Source organism: Strongylocentrotus purpuratus, unplaced genomic scaffold (genome assembly GCF_000002235.5).
Source record: "Strongylocentrotus purpuratus isolate Spur 01 unplaced genomic scaffold, Spur_5.0 spur5_scaffold_13, whole genome shotgun sequence".
Classification (NCBI taxonomy): Eukaryota; Metazoa; Echinodermata; class Echinoidea; order Camarodonta; family Strongylocentrotidae; genus Strongylocentrotus; species Strongylocentrotus purpuratus.
In genome coordinates, this window is record NW_022145598.1 from 33,633,762 (window position 1) to 33,655,533 (window position 21,772).

The following is a 21,772-nucleotide window of genomic DNA, read 5'->3' on the forward strand; positions in this document are numbered from 1 at the left end:
TGGGTCGACTGAAATATCATATGCAGAGAAAAGTTTGCATGTGTTAGCAGACGCGGATCCAGGGGGGGGGGGGCAGCGGGCCCTGCCCGCCCCCCCCCCCCCCGTCAAAAAATAAGAGAGAAGGAAGGAAAGGGAAAGAAAAAAGGAAAAGAGGAGATAAAGGGAAGGAAAAAAGAGGAAGAAGAAAAGAAAATAAGGGGGATATCAGTTGTTATTTTCACGCCAACAAGTTGCCCTTGCCTCCCCACCTCCCCCCCCCCCCCCCGCCCACGCCCAAAAAGAGGGAGGGGGGGGAGGGGACGCAAAGAGGAGAGCTAAAAGGAACAAAAACAGGAAGAAGAAAAGAAAAGGGGGAACAGTTGCTATTAATCCCGCCAAAAATATGTGGATCAAGGGGGGGGGGGGGTCGAAAGGCCTTGCACCCCTATCAAACTTAAAACATAGCCTACCCAAATGAACCTATATCAGTTAGAGCTCGGATCAGACCAAATAACATGAAAAATGAAACCTGTGAGGGTTTTGTGTACTTTTTGAAATCATTCTCAGTGGCGGATGCAGTGGGGGCACAGTGGGCACGTGCCCCCCCCCCCCGTACAAAAAAAGGGGGAGGGAAAAAGAAAAAGGGAGAAAAAGGAGGGGGAAAAGAAACAAAAGGGAAGAGAGAAAGAAGAAGAAAAGAGGGAGGATAGAAAAGGGGAGAGGAGAAAAAGGAGTAGGAAAGGTTGAAAGAGAAGCGAGAGGAGAGAAAAGGTGGAAAAGGAAGAAAGGCGAAGACGAAGGAGAGAAAGGGGGGGGGGGGGGGAAATAATGAGAAATAAAAAAAAAGAAAGGGGGATGATATTATAAGAAGGTTTTTTTGGCAGGAAAATGGCGGGGGGGGGGGGAACGCAATTTTGCAGTGTGCATAATATGGGGTCCCTCTTGCCAGGCGTGAAGCCCCCCCCCCCCCCCAAAAAAAAAAAAAAAAAAAAAAAAAACCACAAGAAGAACAAAAACAAAAAGAGATGGAAAAAGGGGGGAAGAGAGATAGGAAATAAATTGAAAGAGAATTAAACAACGATAGAAGAGAGGTGAGAGAGCACGAAGAATTTTATTTCTTTGAAAAGAATAATGGAATAACAACCAGGGTCGTCGCTAAAAGGGTCATGGGGGCGCGACACCCCCTTCCACCTGTCGGGATAGAATTGCGCTGCTGTCGGGAAAAATGAGGAAAGGGTGTGGGGGGAGAGAGGGAAAGGGAAAGAAAAGAAGAACAAAAAAGAAAGGGAAAAGAAAGGAAAGAGAAGAGAAGAAAGGAAGAGAAGAAAAAAAAGAAAAAAAAAGAGGAAGGAGTGGAAAGAAAGAAAAGAAAGAAAAAGAGAAAAGGAAAAAAATGAAGGAAAAACAAATTACGTCATTATTACTCCAGGAAAGGCCTGAAAATGCGCCTAATGTGGTTCTAAAGTTGCAAATGCTTCTAAACCCACCCCCGCTTGGTCGCCGCCGCTCCCTCGTTTTCATATATTTCACCTCATGCGATTTTGTGCACCCCCCCCCCTCCTGGATCCGCCACTGGAGCTGTTTAACCTTACGCTGACATATTCTTGAAATGTCTTGTTTTGGTTTCATTAACGTGCATAATATTACGTGCATTTTTGCCTTGAGTGTTAAAGCCCTTCTTTAAACTGTGTTCGGAGCCTTTTAGCCCACAAAATTTGATCGCAACATTTTTAAGGCCAAGATCTGAAAAGTGGAGGCACTTTTAGGGATTTATTTGCAGCACTAAATCATACCCTGTGTTTAAGGGTTTTTTTTGCCAAAAAAGTTACCCTTTACCTAGAGCGGCACATCGCCGTAGGCCTATACCGTATTAAACGAGACAACCCCCCCCCCCCTTCCCCGATTTCTGCATGGAATTTCAAAACAAAATTGTGTTCGAAGTCGAATATTGATTAGAGAATAAAAGATCACTTGTTTAGGTTTTCTGCATGCGTACAACAGAAAACCCAAATTATGTCAAATTTTGTCTTCAGACACATTTATTTGACTCGACATCCCCTTTCACATTATGATACAATTTAATTAAAATTTTGCCATCAAATTTTTGGCGAATTTGGGGCTCCCAACATTTTAAAGTGAGATTCTTACGAAATACGATCGAAGTATCATTATTTCAGCTTTTATACTGATTATCTATTTGAAAAAAGCTATGTGTTTAATACCGAACATTTTTTTTAAATTTTTTTTAAATGGTTTATTTCATTAAAAAACATTTGCGGCCCGAGAGCCGAATTGCAGTTTCTTTTACAAGGTATACATCAGTGACAAAGTAAAATTACACGTAAAACATTATGCATGGTAGCATTATGGTAGTATAGAAATGTATTTTATATTGTTGCATACTTGTCTACTTTTTTAAAAGTCTGTTTTAATGGTAAAAATATAGGCATATGCTCACAAAAATGCGAAATCAAATCGATCACTTTGAAAACATATAAGACTGCACGGGCTCACGACACTTAGATACCGACTTAGCTTAGAAGAAGAAGAAGAAGAAAAAAAAATCAATTTATGTTATTATTACGCCGTACCATCATTCATTAATGTTTGTTCATGTTAAACATTACAACAACAAAAAAAAGAAGAAGAAGAAGAAGAAGAAGAAGAAGAAGAAGAAGAAGAAGAAGAAGAAGAAGAAGAAGAAGAAGAAGAAGAAGAAGAAGAAGAAGAAGAAGAAGAAGAAGAAGAAGAAGAAGAAGAAGAAGAAGAAGAAGAAGAAGAAGAAGAAGAAGAAGCTAGAAGAAGAAGAAGAAGAAGAAGAAGAAGAAGAAGAAGAAGAAGAAGAAGAAGAAGAAGAAGAAGAAGAAGAAGAAGAATTAAAGAAGAAGAAGAAGAAGAAGAAGAAGAAGAAGAAGAAGAAAAAGAATAAAGAGAGAAGGTGAAGAAGAAGAAGGGAAGAAAGAAAAATATGATTCAGTAAATGCCCGGAGTACTACTATCGACGCATTGTGCGTCGGAGCGAAACTGTTAGCTATGCGAGACTAGAAAATTTTTTAATTTTACTTTGACCCTCCAAGGACACCGTCGCCAAATTTTTTTTTTTATGAGCTGATCGTAAGCCAGGTAATCAACCCATTATTTCACATTTCATTGAATTATGATCACAATATTTACCTATGATATTTAACTAGACATTCTCAACTAAAAATTGGGGTAAAATTTGTTAAGCGTACTTTGAATAAACCGATTAAAAAAACAAATGTTATGTAGGTCAGCAGACAGTCGCTGCATGTATTGTTGTGTATACCTAGATCTAGAGTCTAGACCCATTCGTTTACAATCATGTTGTCGTTATTCCGTCTTGGCAATCCTTTGTTTTTCTCTCGGTTGACAATTTTTTAGATTTGTTAAAATTTTGATTTTTTGTTGTTGTAATAGGTCTACTCTATTGTAGCAAATGTATTACTGATGATCTAATCTCAATATTTCCAAATTTGTTGTTGTTGTTGTGGGGGGGGGGGGGGGGGGGGGGCTAGACTCTAGATCTAGGTCGAAATTTATCGTCCAGAAACCAGACCAAATTTTCTATGATTACTTGAATTGAGCATTTTAACACAACATGCCCCAAAAAGCTCAAGTATCCATGTGGCTTTTTTTCCACAAGTAAGTAAAGGGAGTGTCTTGGAAGTTGGAAGACCAAGGGAGTCCACTGATATAGACTAGTATGAGTATGAAGGCCCTTGTGAATAATGGTTCCACTCAGCTCAGAGTGTATATGACCGAGTACAAGTCTCTAGCAAACAGCTCAGTGATATGGATACCGTATGTTACCACTGTGGTATACCCAACATTGTCAGATCAAAGCCATCAGGACCATGTCACAATAAGGTGACATTAAATCATAAAACCATATTATAAAATCTTAACAACACATCAGTAACAATGGTATGAATTCAAAACAACAATAACAAAATACCCTTGGCTTTACAGACAGTCGTAGGTTTTTAAATAAAACATGAAGTCTTTTATAATTCTGTCCTCTGCGCAAGCCCATAATTAACATTATAATATATGATATGAATATGTATAAAGTTCGTAACAACTGAACTTGGTGAAGCAAACACCTGATAACTCCTTGAATCACGTAGACTGACTCATCTTTTGTCTCATCTCCTGATGAAAGCCTTGAATTACCAGTTCAGGCCTCATCTCCAGCTAGCCAAAGAAAGGTGCTGCATCACTCTCACCTTGTTTTTCAGAGGAAGAGAATTAAAAAACGAGTGTTTGAAGTCTCCAGAGTCTACTTTTTAACCCTTTGCTTACGGGAACCTGGTGGTCCCTGTGTTAAGCCTATGGGACCTAAACCATTCAGTAGTCAACGGGTTAAGTGAAAAAACTTTCTTAGTTGTTTGGTTACTCGCGTTACACAAAGTGGGTCAAGAAATTAACCATCAGGCAATATGGATGACCCTGCATTGCAAAATGGTTTTATTCTCATTGTGATTGAAGACAATCTCAAAATATTTGGGGGTATGTAGGTAAAAGGTCATCAAGATCAAATTTCTGAGAATACTGGTATTATCCTGGTTATCACGATATCTCAAGAACCACTTGAGGTATCAACTTCAAATTGGTGATAATATGTACATTGTATCTCCGTAGGAAGACCATAGGATAAGATTTTGGCATTACAAATACCCTAGGAATAGACCTATCTGAATGCATCATAATTTAAGAGCATGTCTTTCCTATGATGCCCAGTCATCTACAATAAATTTTTTAATGGCACTAAGGTTGTAAATTACACTTGTCCTGTACTGCCTGTACAAAGTTTATTGCACAAATTTTTTCTATAAATTTAAGAAATAATCCCAGCAGCTTCATTGCGTTAAAAAGAGTAGATGTCAACTGATTTCTGCATTGACTTTAAGTTGCAAATCCCTTGTTGTTTTCCTTTGCTATTGCCGTAATTGTGCAAAATGCTTAATTAAAAAATTGAATTGTCACTGTTATTGTTTACTCTTATTGCAGAGTGCAAATTATGACTGATTTAGAGAGCATGGTGATTGAAGCAGAGAGAGAGAATTCTGACGCCCTCACTCTCCGGTATCTGGGCCAAGTACTCGATGTCTTGCTTGATCCAAGCAAGAAGATCGTGGACGATACAAGCCTGCAAAGATTGCTCGAGTACTGCAAGACTATTTTCAGCCAAAAAGGTAAATTTGTGTAGATATTTAGATTTCTATAGATTTAGGTTTCTATCTATTTATGCATCAATACACTGTTTTAGGGTTAATGTTAGGGTAGGTTCTATGGGCAGGGATAGGTTCAGTGTTACTTGTATGGCAGGGTATTCTGAATTGTTCACCTATGCTAAGGAAACAGTTTTTAACTGTAGAAGATTATTTTGGTCCGTTTGAAACCGTGCAATATAGTAATAATAATAATAATAACGGTGCTTATAAACTGCTTACCACCAAAGTCTCAGTGAATTGTTCTTGGGCTAGACCCCAAGGCATACTGCTAAAGGAAGAATATCATATTTTCTGAGTGAGAGACCTATACCGGTAGTCTTCATACTATCATCACTAAATGGCTAAAGTTTTGCAATGTGTAGGTCACAAGAAATTGAAAACACAAACGTTTCTCTTCATGATCCAAAGTTTTTTTCAAGATTGATTATACAACAATGAAACATTTAAAGCAATAAGAATAAAGGATGTGACATTTATCTCTAAGAAACTTGTTTTGTTTGTGTAGATATCTGCAAAGAGGAGGCTGGTGTGAAGCACGTGTTTGACTTCTTGGAGGCATGCTGTGTCAAGGAACCTCATCAATTTGACCCTTGCGCTTTAACCTTTGCCCTCCAGCTAGTCAGATGCCTGTCATCCAATCAGGAGCTTCTGAATCGGTTGACTAAAGGTGATGATCACAACAATTCAGAAGGTAACTTCACTGTAGCTCTTTACATTATACCTCTTTTCAAGATGAGTTTGAAAGGAGGGTTGGAGACAGGGATTTTGCTCATCTAGAACTTAGGTCATTAGAGCAATTTTGCTGAAATGCTGACAAAGAAAGGAAAGAAGAACAGTGGAAAAAGGACAACTTATATTTGTGTGATTTGTTAAGAAATACTGGAGGGAGAGGAAGGGGGATGCCATTCTCCACACCCCATATATTGATGCTTTGTTTGAAAAATCAATGAACATCATGATGTTATGTCATTCCATGTTTTCTCTACTTATTGTTGAATTCAATTTGAATCAGGCTGAACCTTTTATTCTAAAATATATCTCTATTCCATAAATTTCAAAGAATGTAATGATAATATAAATTGTGTTTCTATATACTAGTCAAAAGCTGAGAGCCCCCCCCCCCCTTTTTTTTTTTTTTTTACAGCAGTCTTTGGATTTAAGTTTGAGGTTGTAAAATACAGTGACCTTTATCCTTTTACTGCATAGAGAGCAGTTCTGGCTGTCTCTATTTCAAATCAATACTGAATCGGTATTTACAATCACAGACACAGTGTGCACAAAATTAATAATAATAGTCACAATTGTATAAAACGTTTCTAAGCACTATACATCACAATAATTGTTACCCTAGTTGCTAATCTGTACATGATAGTGCACATTCTCTGCTTCCTGGGTAGTATTCCGGTCGGACGCCATTTTACAATCAAACCACATTCATGTTTGCATTGTAGTTGTACCCATTTCACACCTGGGTGGAGAATGGCAAATGTAGATTAATGTCTTGCCAAAGTATGATTAGTACCGCGGGAGGATTGAAGTAAGACACCATGACAAAAGTCCTCCCTTCCTATACCTAACACCTTTCTCATTATTTTCCTATTAATGTCTTCAGGAGGAGGAGGTCTTTTGGTGAGAATGTTGAAGCGGGCGAGCAGTGCAGACTTCTTCTCAGACCCTTGCATGAAGGAAGCATGGCTTGCCTCTCTACGCACACTCAATGACATTGAGAAATTCTGGACAATCTGCATTCAAACAGGTCGGTCATCCCCCTATGTCCATCACGTGCCATGAGATTCAAGTCTGATGGACATTGATGTCAAACCATAGGATACCCATTTTCATTGATTATGTTTTTGTCGTTTAAACTGTAAAAAAAAAATGCCTTGTATACATTCAATTGATATTCAACATTTTTTTGGAAAATGAATGCCATTCCTCTTGATTATAAGTTTATGGAGTAATCCCTTACTATTCAAAGACAGGGCAGGGGCATTGCCTTAATCTTTCACTTCTTTATTATTGCTCGAATGCCTTTCAAATCGCTCATTGTTCAAATGCTACCCTAAATTGCACTGAGGATGATTTGATAACGAGTTTGAGGATGAAATAGAATTATTGCCGGGAGCTAAAGAGAAAAGCCTGGACCAGAAAATTATCAATATTTTTTCCTGTACCTGGAACCGGGCCGGAACCTGAAAAGACGGGAATATCTGATAAGTTTTGACCTACAAGTTTCAGTTTCATTATGAGTGCTGTTAAGACCATTTCAACAGTGATGGAAGAAGCAGAAGTATGTGTTTTAAACAAGAATCTATCGTCGGTTTCACTTGAGTGACCAGGACTCGGTCTGCCCAACTCCCACCACTAAATGAAATGTATCGCTTTATTTCACGGCTCTTTATTTCCATTTAGCTATTTTAATTTTTTTTTTTACTATATCCTTGTAGATGCTTTACGGATAGCGATGGATCTCCTGAAAGACACAAGCATGTTCGTGGTGAAATCATCTCAGAACTTCCTTGCTCGAATACTGATCCTCCAATACAGACAAGACACGCCGAAGACACCCAAAGAACTGCAGAAGGCCATGTCCAATGATGGACAGGAACCCAGCAGCCTGCAGGAGATGGTGCAGGACTGTCCTGGAGAAGGGAGTAGCAAGATGGCGGATGGTGATGGACCTGTCCAGGATGATCAAGACATGAAGATCAATGGTGATGATGCTGGGGGAGGTGATGGTGAAGGTGTCAAGCGCAAACTGGATGAAGAAGATGAGGAATCAGACAGTAGGGCCCAAAAGAAATCTCGACTATCAGCTAGCTGCGATGGCATTGCTGGAAGCGCTAGTGATCTAGAAGTCATCCAGCTATCTAAAACCCTTATGAAGAGTGAAGAGGCAGCGCCAATCCTGGCAAGCTTGCTGCTAGGTTTAAAAGCCTCCGACAGTCACGAGCAGGCATTGCTTCAGGTCTCTCCTCGGCCATCGGACAGTGAGATAAAGACCATCCTGAGTCTAGGAGTGTTCAGATGTGTACTCCAGGATGCAGCTGACGGAGATCTGAAGTCAAGAGGACTCCACCTCCTAAAAGATGTTGCTATGACAACAAGGTGCAAACGACTTCTCTCTATGGAGGGCCTGCTCTGTGATAAGTTGTGTGATGATGTGGTGGAATTTCTTGGATGTCTCCTTCAGCTTGAAAGGTATGTTTAATATTAAAGAGAAGGTTGAGTTCTGGGAAGAGGTGAAAAATAATTTGTGAGCGTTATCATTGTATTATGCAAGTGTGGAAGAACATCAGATAAAACATGTTCCCTGAAAAGCATGGCTCTTCACATGCCTTCATATTCTAAATACATGTATGTCATGTAACATCATAAAAATTGGGATGGATTTTTACGCTATGTGTTTGTGTAGTCCCATATACATCTTTCTGTGTACAGTGTTTGTAACTTTACAAAGCCTAGCCAAATTTCTTATCATTTTGATGATTCCAGAACCTTGCAGTGCACACCTATACTTATGCTAGATGATCCACCTTTTCTGGTCGATTCCACACCCTTTCTTTCACAATGTAGTCGCATGACCAGAACTCATCTTTAACTGTAAAATATCCATTCAAACTTTAACTAAGGCTGAGATAATATTAGGAAACCTAGGATGCAGCATATGGAAATAGCATATTGTACCAAAATAAAACTGTATCAAACTGGTTATTTTTATTGTTTTATTCCTAGTGAATATGTCGTTGACGAAGCTGTTCATGATGATCATGGCCTAACTGTAATGCATGTCTTTCTATAAAGACAATAGACAACTAAGCATGCATAATTTTCTCTCTAATATCCATACCAAATAATAATAATAGCTTGTTCTTATATAGCGCATTTCAGTGAGCTTTACAGATATATATTAAATCCATAAGTTTCTTTGGAATTTAGTTTCTATCGTGCTATATAGTGTGATAATTGTATAGGATCATAATTTTCTAATTTTCATATAGGAAACGCACTGGGATTGGCTTCATTAGTTATACATACTCTAGAGATGTACATACGTCTTTCTACCTTCTCATACAATAATTCCCCCAACAACAGCGCTGACTTGAATTCTTAACTCAATTGAAAATAACTCTGCCTACAAATACAGTTATTGATCAAAGCAGTTACCCCTTGATTACATGTGAAATAAATAGTATTATTTCATGAACGATCCTTTGTTTTAATACTTTCTTAACAACCCCCTAAAAAATCCCCAGACACAAGGTTGCAGGAGTCACTGCCCCTAAGTTAAGAACTATTTTCCTTTAAATATGATTTGATTTCTTGTTTGTTGTCAACAGCAAAATGTGCTCATCCCTGACATCATCACTCTTGTTGGATGTTCAATCACTGCCGTATGAGTTGGCTAAGAAAGGACTTGTCAAGCCTGCCATTCATCTTGCCTTCAGCGTCCTTAAGCTATGTAGCACCATACCTCAAAGGTGAGTAAGATCATAAAGCTGTGTAGCACCATGTCAAAAGTTGGATGAGGCCATTACTATTGATTAAATTTGGTATCGAATGCAGTGAATTTATATGCTGTAAACAAAAACACCTAGTGCTGTGCATGGATAGCAATGCAATGCATCCATATTTGAAGAGTTTGATTCCAAAAGGAGCTAAATCCATTTTTGTAACTTCAGAGAAAAAAGAAATTGTTTACCAGATTTTGTACAGGCGTGATATAAAAATGATATTAGAAGGTGCATTTTTCCATAAATAATTTTGTTGAAAGACGGGTACTGATATCAATAACTCAATTTTCATCAAAAGTTGATTTAGCTCCTTTTGGAATTAAGCTCTTCATTTTATGGACAAATTATTTGATACATGGCCGCAAAGCTGAACTTAACAAGTAACACATGAACTCTTACACTCATTTTGACAGCTCTAAACCTGATGCAGCATCCTCAGTGCAGAGCGCCTTCTCTGTCCTAGTGGGTCCAGTCTGTGTGATCCTGGAGAGAAGCCCTCTAAAGACTGAGGTGATTCTGGACCAAGATGTCTTAGAAGAACTTGGATTGAAGATGAGCAGCGGAAGACACTCTCCTTCCATCATCTGCACTGCTTTATCAGCATTAGGGGACTTTGTTAAAGAGGTAACTACATACCTGCACAGGGGTGTAGCATGGGTGGAGGTCACTGGTTTCGTGAGGGGGGGGGGGGCATGCAGTGCATTCTCACATTTTTACGTGCCATGTCCTGAGACGTTGGCGACCATGGAATGCCACAACTCTGTCCCATATTCTATGAAGTAATTCATTCTCCCGAGATCAATTCCACATTCAGAAATCCCACTCCTTAAGCTACTCATCCACAGAATCCTCCTTATACCCCCTACTCCTCCTCCTCTCGATTCTTCAAGTCAGTGCAAGATTTTCAAGACCATTCTTTCGAATAACATGACCCAAGAGACATTAGGCAGATGAAATGCAAGAAAGAAGGGCCTTTGTGACATTGAGTTGTGTGGGAGTAGGTCATATAATCGTCTGTCCATGTTAACTTTCTCCCACCTTTCTCTTCTCCTTTTTGCATCCTTTTATCCTTCCCTATCCTATTGTGTTGTTTTCAAGATTATTTTGCTATTATTTCACTGTATACATGGCTCTGCTCCGCAGTATAACATCGGCTTGATTAAGCATTACTTTCCTTCTAGACAGCTACGTTCTCAAAACTCTGGCTTACTTGTTACTCCTAGGGTTAAAACAAAGTGGGGGGAACGAACCTTCGCTCATGCTGGGCCTTCGTTATGGAATACTCTCCCTCAATGGGTTAAGAATAGCAGTTCTGCTGAGGTGTTAAAAAACAATCTTAAGAAATATCTGTTTAATTTAGCTTATAATTGATTACCATTACCTTTCATGTCTGTACCTTTCCTATCGCACTTTGTATAAATGTATCATGTATGTATTTCATCTTTTGCACAAGCTGCGCCTTGAGCATTTGACTGTCAAGTGGATTTGGCGCCTTATAAATCATATGTATTATTATTATTATTATTGTTTTGAAACTTGAATACATTAATATTGAGATGTATCTTTTTCATTTCTACTCATCTGCTCATAATGGTTTTCCTGCTCATTTACACTCATGTGTGTGCAAGACGAAGAGCTTCAGTTTGTCCGTTGTTGTTGTTTGTATTTTGGGCGTTCAGTCAAAATTTACTATTTATGTCTGTCTGTTTAGTAGAAGTAGTATTGTTTATATCCGTCAAATCAATTGTCGTTGAGAAAACTGTGCGCCTGAGCTCTGCTTGTCCACTGCGTTTGTATTACTTGCTCTTCTTTTAATGTATTTTTGTTTACGTGGCAAAGGGGCATGGATAGTGATTTAGTCAAATCATTAATTTTGTAGTTTTGTCTTGAAATTATCAAGAAATAACAGAGAGAGATTTTATCACCTACGTGTATTACTGATGATAAAAACAATAAACATACTGAAAAGTGTCAAGATGTCTACATATAGTGATTTAGTCAAATCATTAATTTTGTAGTTTTTGTCTTGAAATGATCAAGAAGTAACAGAGAGATATTGTATCACCTACGTGTATTACTGGTGATAAAAACAAAAAAGTACTGAAATGTGTGAAGATGTCTACATATAGTTAAAGAAATGCCAGAGCTGTATATTGTATATTTTTAGAAAGGCATTTTCTGGTCATCCTTGGCACAAACATATACTGTAACTTATGCTATGGTCACAAAGGTTCGTACGAACGTTAATTTCGTACGAATCTCCCTGTTTTTCCATTGTCTTCCAGAATGTCCATTGTCTGAAAATCGTTCATACAGCGTTTGTAGCAGTTCGTAATGGCATTTGTGACTGAGGCTTAAAATATACAGTCAAACCTGCTTTAGTGACCACCTGTCTACAAAGACCACCTGACTACAACAAGCACATTTTTTGTTTCCCTTGAAAATGGTTTCTCATTGAAACATGTACTAAAGGAACCTGTCTACAAAGACCACCTGTCTAAAAAGACCACTTTTTGTGTTTCCCTTGGGAAGTTGCTATAGACAGGTTTGACTGTAATCTGCTGCATACCAATCCCAACCATTATGTGTCATAAACATCATGTCAATCTTGTGCTTTGTTGTGTCTTTCTTTTTAAATCCAGGGTCACTGCTTGCCGTGCTTACCTGCCTCTCAAGTATTCCATCTTGCAGCGGTACTGCTGAATGCATTCACTCCTAATGCAAAGAAAACCAGCCAATCAAAAGGAGTAATGCCTGATTACAAGTCCTTGATTGGTTCAAGGAAGATTGTGACATCATTGCTAGATCTAGCTCATGTCAGTTTAACAGGTATGGAGTTATACACACATCTTTTATTATCGGATATGGTGTTACTTTTTTTTAGGAATCTACTTTATTGATTATTGATTTGTGTTAGATCTGCACAAAGAGTTGAGGCATGGGATAGAAATTGGAATACACCCAAGCATGAAAATGTGCACTTTAATTTTAATGACAAAAATTATATAGGACCGTATGTCCACCGTACTCTATGTTTTGATCATTTCACGATGCAGATATCATTCCCCATTCTCTTCTCCTACTCTAGCTGATGACTTAATGTGGGACTCAATATTTGCAATATTTGTAGGAGGGTAAAGACATTGTCTGTTGTATACCTATTTGACTTCCATGAACAACCACGGAGTTGTTAGGGGAAACACTTATGAATTAGATGTGGTGTTCTTGTAATTGTATATATTCTTAAAGACCATCACATGGATAATGATAATTATGTTTACCTTGGGAAGCCTCATCAACATCAATGCTATTCTTCCAGAAGGCTCTGCAATTGTTATTACCTCAAGAATTGCCAGGTACCATGAACACTTGAATGGAGTATGGCAAATATGGATTTATGTCTTCCCAGAGGATGTTAGTGTCGGGCTGGGATTTGAACCCATAACCTTTGGATTGAGAGTCAAGTGAATGAACCACTTTACCACGATACCCATAGTATGAGTTGGTTTCCAACAGTTATTTCTTCATTTGTTTTAAATGCTTATGATTGATTTGTAATGTTTTGTTGGAAACATGAATAAACTAAAAATTGAAATAAAATGTATTTTTTTAAACTTATACAAATATCATCCTGTGCTTTCTAGTATAATATCGTGGAGTGTTTTAACATTGTGTGTATTTTTCTGTCTCCAGGAGCTTGTTTGAGTCCTGATATCTGGTTGCTTGTAGCTACTATCAACACTATACTCAAGAACCCAGATGCAGAATACCAGGTATAGATACCATATGTTGAAAGGAATGTCATGACTTTTGCTATTCAATTTCTTGCTTTATGATTGACTTATATGTATAGAATTAAGAAGTGGCATTCTGAAGGGATTATTATGATGTTTAAATTAATGTTTTTCTTTTTCAAATGATTACTTTGTATTAAGAAATTTAGGAATCAATGAAAGGAAATATATTACATGTTGGTATTTGTTGATGATTACTTTGTATTAGGAATATAGAAAAAATGAGTGAAATTAAATAGAGAAAGTATCTATATTGTATTAAAGACATGGCTCTACTCTAACAGTTTTGGAAGGAGGTCTGGAATTGAACACTTTAGAGTGTGTATGCATGAGCCCGATGTTAAGAACTTGACAGTTTTTAGGGGTAGAGTTTGAGTTTGGGCGCCCATGTTTCCTGTTTGCCTGTTAGTGTTGAGCCCTTTTAAAGGGATAATTATTGGTCTTCTAATATTTTCCTTAGTATATACATACCTTGTATGAGTATTTTGAAGAAGATCTATTGATAGAAAATTTGTCTAGAATTTGTCAGTGAAACATACAACTCATTTTTTATAATTCTTAACCATTACCGGTATGTTAGAATTCGTTGTAGCCAAAGCTTTTTTTCTACTCACTCCAATCCGCTTTCCAATTCTTCATCATCTACATCCAGGTCATCTTGAAAATTCTGACAATTGTCCCTGACCTCGTACCAGCTGCCATGGAAACCAAAGAACATCCGGTCTCCATAGAGAACACCAAGAGGGATGCCCTGATGATGGAGGTTGGCTACGCCCTTCAGAAGCGCATGTGTAACATAGAATGGGAGGTCAGAGACTCCACCATAACGTGTGTGGGCAAGCTGCTGCAGAAAAAGTCTGGTGGGTACATTAATACTGTACTCTAGTACAAATAATCAATGCTTATGAGTTCAATAGTGCAAATCTTTTCATGAGTTAAAAAATTCACGTTCTATTCAACGAGGCGTCAATAGAATTAATGTTAATTTTTCAACGTATGAACAAATTTGCACTTTTGAACGAATGAAAAACATTCATTATTTGTTTTATACAACATCGAAGTGGATGTAAAATTTTAATCTTTTAACAAATTGTGCTTTTACTCTTTATATTAAAGATAAATTAAAGTTGGAGTCAGGCCTTCTCGATTACATTTGGATTGCCTTCACGTCAGATGCACGCAGCTAATATAACAGTGGGAAATGCGCAGGGCAGAGAAGTACGCAGTCTGCATATAACCAAAAATGCACGCTCGTTGAATAGTACTACAACTAATAGTACCAAAAATGCAAGCTTGTGCAATAGTATATCTATGGAAAAACATGTGACCAACAATCCTCCAATCAAATGACAAGGATTTAATAGGTGTCGTATAAAAATGATAAATGCATGCAAGTGCATTAGTGAATATGCAATGCTTGCAGGTTAAGTCACAATCGGTTCAATAATGAAGTTTGTCAAATTCACTATCCGGCTCATTGTGACTCAACCAAGCGCTGTGCATATATCACCAATGCATGATCTTCAAAACATTGATTATTAGTTTTAAAAAACGTGTTGGCAATACACATATAAGTCAATAGATAAGCAAAATACCTGATCAACAGGCCAATAATTGCACAGTCATGGGGGCTGCCATTTGCTTTGAATGACATTGCAGTACAAATGCACAGCCAAACAGTGTAGTGCGCTTTAATGTCCTCGCCATTTGATGCTGTTGGTGGTAGGGTGAATTGGAACCCCAATCCTAACCCATATATCTTAGTCAAAATAAATCTAAGAGAAATTGTCACCAGAGCAGATGTCAAAGTCATGCAATAGTCTTATTACATGATAAGCAACATAGTCAGCTGCTTCTTTTTTCTAAATCTTGTATACATTCACATTGACTCCATGATGTATTTAGATCCTGTTAAGGAATGGCTGAAGCGGAACAACCTGCATAGAAGGCTGTGGGAGAGTCTAGCAGACAGTGAGAGCTATGTCAGGTCAAGCACCCTTCAAGCACTTCCTGTCCTTGGAAGCAGTAAGGAATTATGGGAAGACGTACTGACCAGCAGTCGTATTACACAGGTAGGTACTTCGTTGAAGTATTACACAAAGTACCTTTTTACTGCAATATTTTGTCATGACAACTAGGATTAGTACTGCTGCACATTGTTAAACCTGGGACATGTATTGCATAGTAGGTTTTCAGTTGTGGTGATTTTGAGGCCACAACTTCAAAGGTCAAGACTGAGCCCAGGTCGCCAGCCTCCAAGCCCATGAGCGAGGATAAGTTACAATGTCCCAAGTCCAAGTCCAAGTCTGAGTCCAGACTGTCTGAGTCCAAGTCACAACTTGAACTGGACTGACTTGACACCCTACCTGTGCATTCAAAATCAATGTTTTTAATATTATATGGTCAAATGGGATTATTTAATCTATTAATCACTTATTCAATCAAGCAATCAATCGATTGTCACTGAATCAGAATCATGATGAGGTAGATAAAAATTACCCCATAATACTATGAAAGTGTAGGAAAACAAGAAATACAAATATTTCCTGCCTTGACCTGCCCTCAGCTTGAATCACCAAACAGTCACATATTGGAAGTCAATGGCCAAGACCCAGCCTTGAAGCTGGGTCCTGTCTGAAGTCCTGCAATGTTCATGATGAGAATCAAATGTGGGAAGCATGAGGCATAATTTATTGTCAGCAAATTTTTTAAAGCTTGATATTTTATGGATTTCTCGAGATTTTCTTTTTGTGTGTGCCTCTAATGAGGTGTCTATTTACATTCAAACATCAAACTAAAGTTGTGAGAACAAACACAATTGACACACAATGTTATCAATAGAAATCATATATTTTTTCTCAACTATACAATATTCTGCTAATTTTCATCTAAAGTGCTTGTAACAGTTTCTTTGGCAACCTCTGGTCAGGCTTTTTAAGCTTCTGCAACGTTGATCACAATTAAATGTGAAAAGCATGAGGCAAAATTGAATGTCAAGAAAGCCCTTTATCTAGTAGAGCAGGATCTGTTTGTACATTGAAATTCAGCTGTATTTCTTTGAAAACAGCAAGGTAATATTGTTTACCATGTTCCATAACAATATATCATGTCCTACATTCACAAATATCTGAAGACATGCCTTCAAGTACCTGTATCATTCCATATCAAACTCAAAGGGAAAGAGTGTGTAGACTTATGTATTAGGTTTTTACAGACGTGTATCAATCAGATATGATTATTTAAATCTGGGGACCGACCTTTAACGTCACCATCCGAAAGACGTGACTCAGTTTCTAACCTGCATCCTAGGCTGAATCAATTTGTAACTTCCATTATTAGCTGGATTACAGGCGCAAGCCACAACGCCCCATTATGGCAACATAAGTTAAGTTCTGTGTGCTAAAAGATGATTGTGGGCTTACCTTTTGAGCGTTAAACATACAGATGTGTGAATATGCGCATAGAGACATATTGTGATATGCACTATAAAAGTACGGTCTATTATTATTATTATTTGTATGAATATTATTACAGGTAGAGGTCATTGCCAAGTTGACAGAGGTCATCAAATCGGACAGTGAAGCCTTTCCCAGAAGAGCTGCTATTGGCTGTCTCCTGACCTGGCTCAAGGATGAGGCTTGGATGCAGGAGAGCATCAAGAACATCATCACCAAGAGCAAGACCGATAAACCATCATCACCACCACTCCAGGATACCACAGAGGGTAAGGGTCAGGACAGTGATGGTGTGAGTCTGCAAGGCCAAACAACAGATGGTAGCGGTGTAACATCATGCTCTGGTTCAGGGGAAGATTCTGTAACTCAAGAGCAAACGAATCCAGAGGAGAAGGTGAAGGATGAGGGGTTTTTGACAGTAGCTGAGATGATCAGTGATGCACTTTTCGCAACGACCGATGACAGTGGTGAGACCACTTCTTCTTCCCTACACAAATCTGCTTTGCAGAAGAAGAGGAAGCCAGAACAGAAGGCGAGGGATGAGGAGTGTGGGACATTAGGTGGGATGGTTCTGGATGCAGTCTCCATAGCAACATGTGACTTTGATTGGGAGATGAAACTGCATGCTCTTGATTTCTTTCTCCATCTGCTGAATCATTATATTCCAGGATATGACTCCACACATGCCTCATCTTCAATCCAATCCTATCGTCCTATGCAAAGGACAAAAATTGAAGAACTTCTCGGAGATGAGGAAATGAAAGTGCTTGTGTGTTTTTTCTCTAGGACTGGATGCTTGGCTAAAATAGAGAGGGGAAGTCGTGATGAGGATGTAAGTGTGGCTCGCAAAGCTTGTGAGATGCTACAGAGCTTGAAAGTGGCTCTTGGTGATCTTTTCAAGAAAATGGAGTCTCCTGCTCAAAGTAGTCAAGAAGACAGAACTGAAAACAGTGTTTCTAGCGAACAGAAAGACCAATGCTCTGTAAATAAGCAAGTGACGACTACCGGTAGTAGCATCGTTACTGGAGCAGACATCCTTACAACAGGATCACCTGGCACCTTGACTGATAGCAGTGTTAGCGACATTGATAGACAATCTGTGTGTGATTTGATTGGACAGTTGTTTGAGAATGATTGGAATGATCTATTAAATCATAGGGAGTCGGACAATGTGGAGGGACCAGTATCACTCATGATGGATATTCTTGCTGCAGCAGATGAGAAAGATGAAAATCTCTTAGACTGCTATTAAAATTGGCACGACATTATATCTCCATGAAGAGTATTTTTTTTTGTGCTCATTTTTTTGTTGTTGTACAGATACCCTTACAGTGTATTTCATGACAGAGATACATGTTTGAAAGTATTCGTATAGAAGAATATACATTAAAGCCCCACTGCACTACTTACAGCTACTTGCGCCCTCTATATAGCAAACAATGCCTAATCGGTGACCATTGGTCCCCCATGATCCTCTTTTTCTAATGTTAATTGAGAGCTGGTTTGATGAGATGACCACCTATCAGTGACCATGCAGGGAGGTCTAATCTCTCCTAGCCAAACTAGTGCAGTGGGACTTAAAGAAAACCCAATCACAATCAGGGTATTCATAACTGATTTGATTTGCATTTATCAGAAGCAGGATATAAAATGAGGATGTTGTATGTATGCTTAGGTTAAGACACTTGAGCGCTTTCGCAAACACGACAAGCAAAGATGACGGGAGAATTACAGGGATACTGTATACAGCTCTTCCGTCGTGTTCATGGAATGAACGCTATCATGGCCGCGTACGGTCTTGAAAATCAACAAGACGGTGAAAATTCTGGTTCGCGCATGGGCAGATTGTTTTTTCGCTGGCACTACCGTTGTCTTCGCCTTCCGTCGTGTTTGCGAAAGCACCCTACTGGATGTATGAACCCAGCCCTTGCTAAATTGTTGAGCAAGGGCAAAGTATGTTTTGCTCGATGTGTTTAATGTTGAAGTTATTACAAAAAAATCAAGATGTTATGTAGAAAAGTGAGGTACTAGATTTCTTAAAATCAATAATGATAGTCAAGAGCTTTTCTTACTTGAGATACAAGGGTATATCGCACTCGCTTTGAGAATATTTCACTCATTGTGCTGACCCTTAAAATTATGCTAACGAATTTGGTCTTAAAATAATTTTGAGGCCCACCATATAGAAAATTAATGAGAAGAAAAAAATAGCTATAAAACGTGACACAAGAAAATAGAGAATGAATTATATGGTAAATAAATGTCTTGTGCCAGTGTCAATTGTATTGCTTCTACGCCACTACTTACCCACATTTCATGAAGACGTAAATCTTTGATAACATTTTTCAAATGTAATATTACATGTACATGTAGCTAATTTGCAGCTTTATTGTGTTCCCCAGTTGGCCACGACCCATTGGTTGAGTAGTGCTGGGCTGTACCCTTGTACCTCACTCAAGGCCATTTAATATTATATAAATATGCACAGGGCTCTCCCTTGTTTATTACTTAATAATAATAATAGTGAACATTTATAATGCCCCATGCCTGTCAAAAAGACACTCCTGGCGCAGTTGTGTAAAAATTGTATAATTGTGGGCATACGACCATCAAGTGATTCAAGAAAGAAAGTAAAATACACATGAGTTAAAGTTTAACATACTTCATTCAGGACATGATTTTGCAATAATAAAATTAAAATATAGAATTTAGTTGTTAAAATAAAAGTTATACATTGATGGTTCTAGGAAATAGATCCACATCAGTGTGAGAGCATAGACCTGTTCATATAAGTAATATAGTTTCATATTGAAATTTATGTACACAAACATGTACATGCATCTAACTTATGTTTTATATTGATTTTGAAATGATGATTTTGAATGATTATACATTACATGAAATATACTAGGTAATAAATATAAACAACATAAACAAATCAGGATACTCTTGACTTGCACATGAATAAATGTGGAGCCCTCTGTTTTTTTAAAACATAAACCAAATGTGTTCCCCAAGATGGTAAAAATGGAATTGTTTAAAAACTTCAAACATGTATTTGTAGGATCAGGGTCCTGTTTCACAAAACTTGTCATCAGAGACAATGAAAGTCTTTGTTATTAGCTACTGAAATACTTGCTTCTGATTGGTTGTTAACAGATTTGTCACTAACTTTTGTTATTTGTCATTCAAAAAAGGCTTTGTGAAACAGGTCCCAGGACTATTCATATTCACTAGATATGAATAAACAGGAGTTAGACGCGACTTCAGAATACGGGCCATAGTATTCATATCTGGTGAAAAGATTCAGCGAAAAATTAAGCTCCAAATTTGCACTTCTCAAAAATATGAGCCCTCAACAAATATGTTGATCTTGTAGAATATGTTAAAGATATTATTTTTGCAATTTTTCTAGTTTCTATCTTGAAAAATAAAGATTTGACATCACTTCTAATTGAAAAATACCTTTAAATTTTTGGGTTTGACAGTAGTAGGTTTTTATTTCATTTGGTAAAATGTATTTTATTCGGGTCAAATGTATTCTCTTTAACAACTGATGAGAAAAGGTAGATACATACAGACAAATTGGGAACCAGTGCATTGCCTAATGATTTCCATATGAAACACCTTCAGTGTTCCGGACGTTACACACTGTTAACATCATAGTTTATGTTAGTTTTATTGCCTTTGTTTTGGTATCATCGGTCTGTGACATTAACTCTTTGCAGCAAAACCCTTCTTTAACATTATTCAAAACATAAATCTACATATTATATGTGCATTTACATACATACAATCATACATCAATTTAGTTTTCTTTATCAAATACTAATTGTATGTATTAAAGGCATACTTTTCATTACACTTAATTAAAATGTGTATGTTATTTAACTGAGTAAGATATGAAGCAGATAGCAATTGTAGCCATCAAAACTCCTTAGAAAATTCACTTATACACATGCTCTCTAGCCTCTCTTTAACATGTTTGTTATAAAGGATAGTTTACAATGTATGCTCTGATTTGTTTTGGACGTTACAAGACGTTTACATATCAATCAGAACATCAATTTATACAAAAGCTTACCCTATGCTTAATTCTTTACATAACATTACATCATTCAATAATATTACTTGAGTGACCTCGTTCAATGACCTCGTTTAATGACCTCAATATTCTAAAGTGACTATCGTGTCATTTCTTTGGTAACAAATTAATTTGTTTGCTGTATTTGCTATTTTTTGCTTGTTTCACTTTGTAATATGTTAAGGCCTTCTTGCCCACCTATTATTATTGTTACGTCCTTCACCATTACAACCACTTCAATCAAATGTTAGTTTTATTTATAGGAACCTATAATCTACAAGCTGAGCTTTTCAATAGGTTCCTCACATTTCACCCTGTATAACCTTCTATTCAATACAATTAATTTTGATGTCTTTTCAAAGAATTGATTATATAATGTGACACTTTTAGTATATTTATATTCTGTTCTAATTTTGTCAATGATGTGAATTCTTTTTTTGTGAAATGTGAAACAAAATAAACTTGAACTAAACTACACATGTTATCAAAACATGAGAAATCTGTTCTAAAATAAAACTTTAAAACATATGTCATGGCCTTTTTAGTGTTTAAGATAAGGGAATTATAATTCATTGTACACCCTGAGAACGTTTTACATGTATTTTTTATGTTTAAGGTTTTATAACTAGTAACAATCATCCTTTATCACTATTTGTTTAAGGAGGGTGTTTAAAAAGACAAAAACATATGA

The 21,772-nt window shown here is 37.5% G+C and overlaps 1 protein-coding gene across 1 annotated transcript; it reads left to right on the plus strand.

Annotated features, from left to right (window-relative positions):
* Positions 1-3,060: 3,060 nt before the first annotated feature.
* Positions 3,061-18,463, plus strand: LOC100893417. Its single transcript, XM_030983716.1, has 12 exons — positions 3,061-3,102; positions 5,011-5,195; positions 5,740-5,925; positions 6,847-6,990; positions 7,682-8,435; positions 9,575-9,715; positions 10,162-10,372; positions 12,391-12,577; positions 13,442-13,521; positions 14,195-14,402; positions 15,448-15,614; positions 17,077-18,463. Exons 2-12 carry the CDS (start codon positions 5,021-5,023, stop codon positions 18,247-18,249), a joined length of 3,426 nt encoding a protein of 1,141 aa, XP_030839576.1. The 5' UTR covers positions 3,061-3,102; positions 5,011-5,020; the 3' UTR covers positions 18,250-18,463.
* Positions 18,464-21,772: the final 3,309 nt, after the last annotated feature.